Below are 10,000 nucleotides of genomic sequence, written 5' to 3' on the forward strand. Positions count from 1 at the left end.
TGGGGGGTGGCGCCCGCTGGTCTCCACTAGGCAGTATGGGCTCTATCTCTATCTGTATCATCAATTCCTATCACTATATCTAACTCTCTATTCTCACTCTAACTCTCTCCTATCTATCGGCCTTGGGCAGGCTCAGGGTTATGTGTGGGTTGCATGTCAGGGTGTTGGGGCGGCGTTGCTGGTTGATGGCTGGAGGTTATCTATGCTGCGCGCGCTAGAGCGCGCGAGCGAGCAAGAGAGAGAGATGCGAGCGAGAGAGATGAGATCAGAGCGAGGAGAGAGAGTGAGAGAGGAAAGAGAGAGAGCTAGAGAGGCGAGCGAAGAGTGCAGAGAGGAGAGGGAGAGCGAGCAGAGAAGCGAGCGAGACGAGAGCGAGAGAGGAGAGGCGCGGGAGAGAGAGAGGAGAGGACGGACGTCGATAGAGCAGCGCGAGAGAGAGAGAGCAGAAGAGAGCGGAGCTAGGAGCTGACGAGAGAGCCGAGCGAGGAGGAGAGGGCGAGTAGAGAGAGAGAAGAGAGCGAGAAGCGAGAGAGCGGAAGGAGACTAGCGCGCGAGACGAGAGCGGCAGCGGGAGAGCGAGAGCGGCGCGACGCGAGATGGGAGCCGCAGCGAGATCGAGCGAGAGAGCAGAGAGCGAGGAGAGCGCAGAGGAGGAGCGCAGCGCGCGAGAGAGAGATAGCGAGAGAGACGAAGGAGAGATAGCGCGCAGCGGAGGAGCGAGCGCGAGCGAGAGCGCGGAGAGAGAGAGAGCGCGAGAGAGACGAGAGAGAGAGAGAGCTAGAGAGCAGAATGAGCGAGAGAGAGAGAGCAATGAGATAGAGGGAGAGAGAGAGAGAGAGAGGGCAGAGCGCGAGAGCGAGAGAGAGACGGCGAGAGAGAGAGAGAGAGGGAGGAGAGAAGAGAGAGCGAGAGAGAGCGCGAGAAGAGAGAGAGCGAGAGCTCGGGCGAGCGAGACAGCGCGAGCGAGCAGAGAGAGAGCGAGAGAGAGGAGAGAGAGCGAGAGAGAGGCGAGGGAGAGAGAGGGCGAGAGAGAGCAGAGAGAGAAATGATCGAGAGGGAGAGAGCGAGAGCGAGCGAGAGCGCGAGGAGCGAGAGGATGCGAGAGAGAGAGCGGGAGAGCGCGCGAGAGCGCAGGAGCGAGCGCGCGCTAGAGAGCGCGATGATAGCGCGAGCGACGAGTCGGTCGCCCACCACAACCCCTCTCTCTCTCTCTCTCTCTCTCTCCTCCTCTCACTCTCTCTCTCTCTCTCTCCATCTCTCTCTCTCTCTCCTCTCTCTCTCGATCACCTCCTCTCTCTCTCTCTCTCTCTCTCTCTCTCTCTCTCTCTCTCTCTCTCTCTCTCTCTCTCTCTCTCTCTCTCTCTCTCTCTCTCTCTCTCTCTCTCTCTCTCTCTCTCTCTCTCTCTCTCTCTCTCTCTCTCTCTCTCTCTCTCTCTCTCTCTCTCTCTCTCTCTCTCTCTCTCTCTCTCTCTCTCTCTCTCTCTCTCTCTCTCTCTCTCTCTCTCTCTCTATCTCTCTCTATAAATCTCTCTCTCTCTCTCTCTCTCTCTCTCTCTCTCTCTCTCTCTCTCTCTCTCTCTCTCTCTCTCTCTCTCTCTCTCTCTCTCTCTCTCTCTTCTCTCTCTCTCTCTCTCTTCTCTCTCCTCTCTCTCTCTCTTTCTCTCTTCTCACTCTCTCTCTCTCTCTCTCTCTCTCTCTCCTCTCTCTCTCTCTCACTCTCTCTCTCTCTCTCTCTCTCACTCTCTCTCTCTCTCTCTCTCTCTCTCTCTCTCTCTCTCTCTCTCTCTCTCTCTTCTCACTCTCTCTCTCTCTCTCTCTCTCTCTCTCTCTCTCTCTCTCTCTCTCTCTCTCTCTCTCTCTCACTCTCTCTCTCTCCTCTCTCTCTCTCTCTCTCTCTCTCTCTCTCTCCTCTCTCTCTCTCTCTCTCTCTCTCTCTCTCTCTCTCTCTCTCTCTCTCCTCTCTCTCTCTCTCTCTCTCTCTCTCTCTCTCTCTCTCTCTCTCTCTCTCTCTCTCTCTCTCTCTCTCTCTCTCTCTCTCTCTCTCTCTCTCTCTCTCTCTCTCTCTCTCTCTCTCTCTCTCTCTCTCTCTCTCTCTCTCTCTCTCACTCTCTCTCTCTCTCTCTCTCTCTCTCTCTCTCTCTCTCTCTCTCTCTCTCTCTCTCTCTCTCTCTCTCTCTCTCTCTCTCTCTCTCTCTCTCTCTCTCTCTCTCTCTCTTCTCTCTCTCTCACTCTCTCTCTCTCTCTCCTCTCTCTCTCTCTCTCTCTCTCTCTCTCTCTCCTCTCTCTCTCTCTCTCTCTCTCTCTCTCTCTCTCTTCTCTCTCTCTCTCTCTCTCTCTCTCTCTCTCTCTCTCTCTCTCTCTCTCTCTCTCTTCCCAGTGTTCCTGACTCCTTCTCACAGGACCTGCCTCGTCCATCCCAATGCTTGACTTCTGCTTGGAGCCTCATCACTTGGTGGTGCTCACTGCTGCTGAGCCTGAAGTCACATGACTGCTGTGGTGAACAGAACCACTTAGAGACCATAGAGATGAATTAGGTACGTGAGTACACTTACTTGTAAAAGCACAGAAACACACACAGTTAATTCCTGCTTTGTTATTAAGATCATTTTGTATAATATAATACAAAAAAATTCTAAATATAAAGACGAGTCTAGGATAACATAATATTCACATAATATTTCTGAAATATCTGCTTCATAACTAAGACACGTAATTAATGACTGAAGTTTATTATTAATAATATTAAGAAGAAGAAAATTCCTTCACTTCAGATTTATTTGTATCACACTTTCAACAGTGAACACTAACATAGGGGATTTACAGAAAATAAGTCCATTTGAAATTTGTCCATTTAAAAATGTGGTTGCTCTGTGTGTGTGTGTGTGTGTGTGTGTGTGTGTGTGTGTGTATGTGTGAGTTGGTTTTTAAGGTATTGCAGGCCTGTTCAGGCACATAGTTTCCTGTTCTTTAAGAGTGTGTGTGTGTGTGTGTGTGTGTGTCAGTCAGTGCATGTTGAGACCTGTGGGCAGGAAGCTCTTTTATAAGTAGATACTCAGCTGATGGAACTCTGTGATTGGCTGAAAGCTCTTATGCGTCACATCGACGCTAAACATGTAAATTGTGATAAATTGCAATACAGCTGGAGCAGAAACAGACTGAGAGAATATCTGTACTGAAACATCTTATATATTTATTTATTTATTTAATTATTTTAGGTGAAAACTTTAAGGTTTTTTTTTTCAGAAGTAAGAAGATGTCACAGTGTGTGGAGAAATCTTTGTGTTTTGGTAAGAGTTTGTTTTATTTAATTCCACTTTTCTAACAAATTACTGTGATTAATTTTTGTCAAAAGAACAGAATATGATCTGCACTGAGGTTTTAATGTTATGTTAAATAACTGAATAGAATATTGTTTATATTTAAGTTTAATTCAGAATGAAATAAATAAATAAAGACAAAGAAATAAGCAAAAAATGTATTAATCATTTTATAAATCACTTCTACTAGTGATAATGTTAGCTAAAGAAATACATGTATGGTATGGTGTGTATATGTGTGTGTGTGTGTGTGTGTGTGTGTGCCTCTGTGTGTCTGTCTGTATGTGTGTGTTTCTTTTTCTTCCCTATAAGATGTTCAGACTATAAATTGGCTAAATTACATTTTTTTCCCCTGAAGCTGTTTTTGCTCTTGTATCAGTTTCACTGTTCTACAGCCGAACAGTGAAATGTGCAGAAACCAAATTAACACTGAAACTCAACAAAACCCAAAATCTGAACTTCACTCACAACTTCACATACAGTAAGTACTTATTATTATTATTATTATTATTATTATTATTGTTGTTGTTGTTGTTGTTGTTGTTGTCGTTACTATATATATTGATATTTGTATTTTTGTTGCTGTAGTGTTAATATATTGTGTTTTCACTGACTATGTTCAGATATTAAAGTAAATTTAAACATTTAAAATAAATAAATAAAAGTGATTTTTAACAATGATCTACTGTAGGTAGTTAAAATACACACACACATTTCTGACTATACTGATTCAAAACACATTTTTTGTTACTCGACATAAACAGAACTACTCAGTTCTGGAATTTGATTGGTCAGAAGGTGTTGATTAGATTTCTCTAACAGCTTCACATCACAGCTTTATATTACTAATAAACTATCCTGTCTTATCACTCGTATTATTAATAAATAAATAACTTGTACTATCATCAATATAGTTAGGTTCTGTGAGTAGAAAAGTGTGTGTGTGTGTGTGTGTGTGTGTGTGATGTGGTGAATGAGTCTCCAGTGTGAGTGCTGGATGTTTTCTCACATCTTCAGTGGACACGTGGAACAAACTGATTATTTTGTCTAATTAACACTTATCACACCATCTGCTTAAACACAGCACCCTGTTACTCAAAATGTTATTTTACAACACACACTTTATTATTTAACTTTACAAATACTAATAAACTGATAAGGATAGAGAGAGAGAGAGTCACATTCATTACCAAGAGAAAATAAATTAGGAGAAAATAAAACTCAGTCTCATGCAGTTTGACCACAGTTAAAGAAAAAAGAGAAAAATGTGATGTTTTATCATAACGTCTTGTGTCTGTGTGTAGACGAGCCCCTGGTTGTCCCCGTTTACAGGCCGTGCTCAGGTGAACATGAGAGTTTGTGCATCCATGGTCTCTGTTCTTATCCTGAAAATATCAACAACGCATACTGCACGTAAGAAACGTTCATAACACTAATGATTATGATTATAGAACATGTTCTTGTCCTGAATGTCACAGAGACAACGGACTAATCAGTGTGTGTGTGTATATGTGTGTTTCTGTATGTGTGTGTTTGTGTGTGTATGTGTGTTTGTGTGTGTGTATGTGTGTGTTTGTGTATGTGTGTGTGTGTTTGTGTGTGTGTTTGTGTATGTGTGTGTGTATGTGTGTGTTTGTGTATGTGTGTGTTTGTGTATGTGTTTGTGTATGTGTGTGTGTGTGTTTGTGTATGTGTGTGTTTGTGTATGTGTGTATGTTTGTGTGTATGTGTGTTTGTGTGTGTGTGTTTGTGTATGTGTGTGTGTGTTTGTGTGTGTATGTGTGTGTTTGTGTATGTGTGTGTTTGTGTATGTGTTTGTGTATGTGTGTGTGTGTTTGTGTATGTGTGTGTGTTTGTGTGTATGTGTGTTTGTGTGTATGTGTGTTTGTGTATGTGTGTGTGTATGTGTTTGTTTGTGTATGTGTGTGTCTGTAGGTGTCACCCTGGGTTTATAGGTAAACGTTGTGAACATCAGGATCTAACTTCAGGTGTGAAAATGTCCTATAACCTGGAGGAAGTGATCGCTATCATATGTGGAGTGACGTTCCTGCTCGCCTGCACGTGTGTGATTGGCTGCTGCTGCTACAGGAAGTCGTACTGCAGCTGTACATCACTGGGGTGGGGCGATAAGACAAATTTCACGTTACATTCAATCTCACTTATCAATCTACACTCTCAGAAATCCTTAGCATGTGTTAGCTATATACATACTCCAGGCCACCGGCCATGTTTCCATAGTTACTGCCTAAAAATTCTTATTAACTTTAATATAGTGTGTGTGTGTGTGTGTGTGTGTGTGTGTGTGTGTGTGTTTCAGTGGCAGTAAACCAGCTTCCCCATATACAAACCATGAAAACAGTGTGTGAGAGTGACAGAGGGCAGCACAGAGAGCTGAGAAATGGAACACAGGCAGACTGAGGGATCACAGCTCCCCCTGGTGGTCACTCACTAAGTGCACTACTGAGAAGGGCTTGTATTCACTCACATTTTTCACAAACACAATGTTCCCTTCAGCTAACAAGGCCCAGCTAGTGTGAACAAGAGAACATAAAAATTAATGATTCTAAAAAAGAACAAGGTGAAAGAAAAATGAGAGTGGTCTGTAATATCAGGAAACTTCTACCACTCCAAATAATAATAATAATAATAATAATAATAATAATAATAATAATAATAATAATAATACCCATTGTGTAATTAATCACACACACATTTTTATTTTTCTCAGTTTGATAATTCTCTATTTATTTTTTGATTTTTTTAAATCCAAAATGTTTATTTCTAAAATCTATTTATATTCTTTGTTAATAAAAATTCCTTTTAAACAGTTTTGTACTTTATTTCATTTGAAATGTGTATCTCTCACACACACACACACACACACACACACACACATTTGTGTCATATTAAAGTAAGCACATGAATGATGTTTCTTGTCTTTACCTCAGAATGCACTCTACACATTTTTGCAAACTTAAACATAAAGCTTTAAAAATAAAACAAATAAAACACGAACAACTGATTTTTAAAATCCTCGAGTTTAAATGTCTCCAAAAATATATTTAGAATGTCAAACACATTAAACACTAAACTGATGTCTGTTCAATTTTAAAGTTTATTAGTATAACTAACAAACCTAATAGAGCTTTATATTATATTATATTATATTATATTATATTATATTATATTATATTATATTATATTATATTATATTATATTATATTATTATATTATATTATATTATATTATATTATATTAGGGACAGGGTTAGGTTTAGCATCACTCGTGTCTCAGCAGTAACATGTCTTTGTAACAAGGCCTTGTCCTTTTATGCCCGTGACTTGTAGCTGTGTGACTGTATATTGTCATTGTCAGCGGTTGCTTTCTTAGATTATGACAAAGACAGAGGGGACTGGAGACGAGTTGGCAGGACTTAGGCTCATAAACAGCTTCTAGACCTTGGTAAGACAAGATTAGCTTGGTCAGGAGATGAGCAGGTGTTGTGCATTTGAGCCAATGATTGATGATGTTTTGCTTTTACATGTCTTCTATGTTTGAATCCTGTCTATAAAATCTTGATGTAATCAATGATGGTGGCCCGACCTTTCTCATGCTCCACGAGGAGTGTTGGGTCCTGCTGCGCGTCAAAACACAACAAACTGTGAAACCTTTTTACTCTTGCCGTGTCTACCAGTGTGATACTTTATACATTAAATCTCTCAAAACTCAAACTTCCACAACAAGCTGGCTTCGTCGGCAGGATTCCGCACTTGAGGATCGGCTATGGGAACTCCTGAGGAGGTGAACTGCTGGCGCCTTGGAGGATGTTAACTTCACCTCGAACCGCAAAATTGGCCATGAGCGTGAGAGGACTCGGGAGTTCACAGTGAGCTGCATCAACGCCGGAATCAAAGTAATTGGACACGTGGAAGGTGAGAGAACTTATTTTTTATTTGTGTTAAAGAACATTGCTAAGTAATTGTAAGGTTGTAACTGTTTTCAGTTAAAAGTATTAGTGTTGAAAAGTAAAATTATATTGTTGGTTGTCTGTGTGGAAAGGGCTATAAAGACAGGATTTAGACCTGGATCTGTCGACAGGGACCTGGATAGGCACCTAGTGCATGGCCTAGGAATAAAAAGTAAAGTAAAGCACGGCACTAATCTGGGATTAGGTGCTAAAGGTGTCTTGTTTGCGAGGTTTAATAAAACCGCCGCTAATGGCTGAGAAGCTCGTCGTAAAAATAGAGAAGAGTAAAGAGTAAACACTGTGAGGAAACACTGCCTAAGGCGACTGGGTGGTGGTGAAGGAAAAGCTGGACAACGAGGAGGTGGCTTGGGCCATTTCAGGTACTTCTGACTGTGCAGACTGCGGTGAAGGTTCACTCATCACTCCTCGCACTGCACCCCGCACCAAAAAAAAAAAAACACACACAACCTTTGACACTTTTTCATTGTAACTTGAACAAATGTTTTAAACTCATGGTATCTTAAGTATGTAACTTAGTGAGCCATCGTTAATGTATTCAATGTTAGAGATTTAAGCACTTATGTACGTCGCTCTGGATAAGGGCGTCTGTCACATGCTGTAAATGTAAATGTAAGGTTGCAGAGAGAGTGACGTGGATGTGCTAGTAAACTCTCCCGTGAGCTCCAACTGACTCTCTACAACGCATAAAGTGTCTGATTCAGAAAAAACCCTGATATAACACAGCTTGCTGACACTGAGAAAAAGTGAAAGAGGTAAATATGACAGACATTTACGACAGCAGACAACTATACAGTATTACATACTGACTATAACACCCGGACTCTCATACACACACACGCACACAAAGATCTGACTTCAAAGACAATCAACATGTTGCTCCTGTTAAGATGAGGAGCCTTTTTGACTATCACCCTAGAGTCCTAGGGACCATTGGCATCCTAATGATCTGCCTGTTAATAGAAGAGAATGCAGAAAAGACTCCAGAAAGTCTCACTTTTACTAGAAGTCGCAGAAATGTGTATAAAAACATTTATTGGCAACTTGCCAATTCAACTGCCAAAATGATCACAAATGAGTGTTATGTGTGTATGATGGTCCCCACGGCTGCAAGCAAACACACACTGATCCCCATGAGAGGTAATGGTAGCGAACTGAAGGCCATAGCCCGATACTGTAGAAATTCTTAGTGCATGTGGAAGCAGGATGCTTATAGAGTCATGAATGGTACACATTTAAGTCTGTTGATAAATTCTCCGGCCTTCCTGCGCCTACCAGTGTGATACTTCATACTTTAAATCTCTCAAATCTCAAACTTCCACAAGAACAGCTGGAGAGCTCAGCATTCATGCCCCTGTTCTGTAATGGCAGGAGATGTACAGTGTGCTCTGAGTGGAACAACAGCATGCCTTAAAGACTATTACATACTTTCATGGGCCTTTCTACAGCTCTGCCTGCTGCTGTAAACTTAGTGGTAGCTACAAAGAACCTGCTCATTTTAATCAAAGCAGGTATTCCTCAACTTTATTAAGGTGGTGTCTTTTATTTGACTTTGACTTTTGATGAAACATACAAGTGTAAGAAATTAAAGATTGTCTGAACCCATGTATAGTGTATATAGTGAACCTTAGAGGAACATGTTAGAACACTAAATAAATAACCTTAATCAGTTAGTATGGGAGCACCAGAAGAACCTCAATGACCATCACTGAACAAAGGGTATATGTGTTTACCATATAACAATACTATCACCTGAACACCTGTAACAGCACCAAACCAAGGTGTTCATGACAATGATCACCATTTAAAGACATCTGGCTAGATAATAGTTTCATCCAGATGGATATTGGGAAATGCTCTGTTCTTATATTTAATTTACATTTAAAGCTAAACCCCATTTTAACAAGAAAGAAGAAAAACAGTAGAGGAGGAGTAGTCCTGCGTTCTTCTTGACTTTATCCAAAAAACTTTATGTATTTTCAAGATGGAATAAAAAGATTTTCATTAAGATCTTTGCCTTCATTATTTTATTTTCCTTCACAAGTCAAGTAAAGAAATTGAGCCCTTGATGTGGTTCAGTTCTCAATGCTGGACTGATTGAGGTGTCTCACTCAGGAAGTCCAGGATCCAGTTGCAGAGGGAGGTGTTCAGGCCCAGCTTCTCAACCAGGTGCTGAGGGATGATTGTGTTGAATGCTGAACTGAAGTCTATGAACAGCATTCAAGATCCAAGATGGCGGTGCAGCAGTAGCACGCAACGGTGACTCCAGATCCAAAATGGTGCTATTTGTGCTTTTAGCCAAACTTTTCAAAGTACATGGACACCAGAGACAGCGGTGTTCATGTATACGACCACCAGATGTTATTACAGTACAGTAATCATGCAACAACCGACCTGCATGATGATGTGCTGAAGAAGCTTTGTGACCTCAGCTTACTGCAAAGACAAGTGAAAAGTGCTTGTTTGTTTTAATATGTACAATGTGCAAAAAATAATTGCTTTTTCTTAGTTATTATATGTGATCTGTTCTAAAGTGCATGTGTGATCATTATTTAAGAGTGGATTAAATTTTAATGTAGTAATTTCCTTTGTTTCTATTATTTTACAGGTGCTATTTTATCATTTCATTTCTGTTCAGATCGACCGTGTTATTTTCTGTCCTCCTCTCAGAAATGACTAATTTCAGAACTCAACAATT

At 41.2% G+C, this 10,000-nt stretch overlaps 1 protein-coding gene across 2 annotated transcripts; it reads left to right on the forward strand.

Moving 5' to 3' along the window:
• The first annotated feature begins 3,148 nt into the window (after positions 1-3,148).
• Positions 3,149-6,241, forward strand: epgn (epithelial mitogen homolog (mouse)). 2 transcript variants are annotated; one of them, XM_060881463.1, is made up of 5 exons: positions 3,149-3,287; positions 3,676-3,798; positions 4,622-4,730; positions 5,253-5,435; positions 5,635-6,241. In XM_060881463.1, exons 1-5 carry the CDS (start codon positions 3,254-3,256, stop codon positions 5,681-5,683), a joined length of 498 nt encoding a protein of 165 aa, XP_060737446.1. In that variant the 5' UTR covers positions 3,149-3,253; the 3' UTR covers positions 5,684-6,241. The 2 variants fall into 2 exon arrangements, with proteins under 2 accessions (XP_060737446.1, XP_060737447.1); XM_060881464.1 differs by having other exon boundaries at positions 3,697-3,798.
• The last annotated feature ends 3,759 nt before the right edge of the window (positions 6,242-10,000 follow it).

The sequence above is a fragment of the Tachysurus vachellii genome, chromosome 11 (assembly GCF_030014155.1).
Source record: "Tachysurus vachellii isolate PV-2020 chromosome 11, HZAU_Pvac_v1, whole genome shotgun sequence".
Taxonomy (NCBI): Eukaryota; Metazoa; Chordata; class Actinopteri; order Siluriformes; family Bagridae; genus Tachysurus; species Tachysurus vachellii.

Excerpts from the sequence above, each read along its gene's own strand:
- epgn (XM_060881463.1), top strand. The coding sequence starts at position 3,254 with ATGTCACAGTGTGTGGAGAAATCTTTGTGTTTTG. Across the intron at positions 4,731-5,252 it reads ATCAACAACGCATACTGCAC|GTGTCACCCTGGGTTTATAG; the intron begins GTAAGAAACGTT and ends GTGTGTCTGTAG. Across the intron at positions 5,436-5,634 it reads TGCAGCTGTACATCACTGGG|TGGCAGTAAACCAGCTTCCC; the intron begins GTGGGGCGATAA and ends TGTGTGTTTCAG.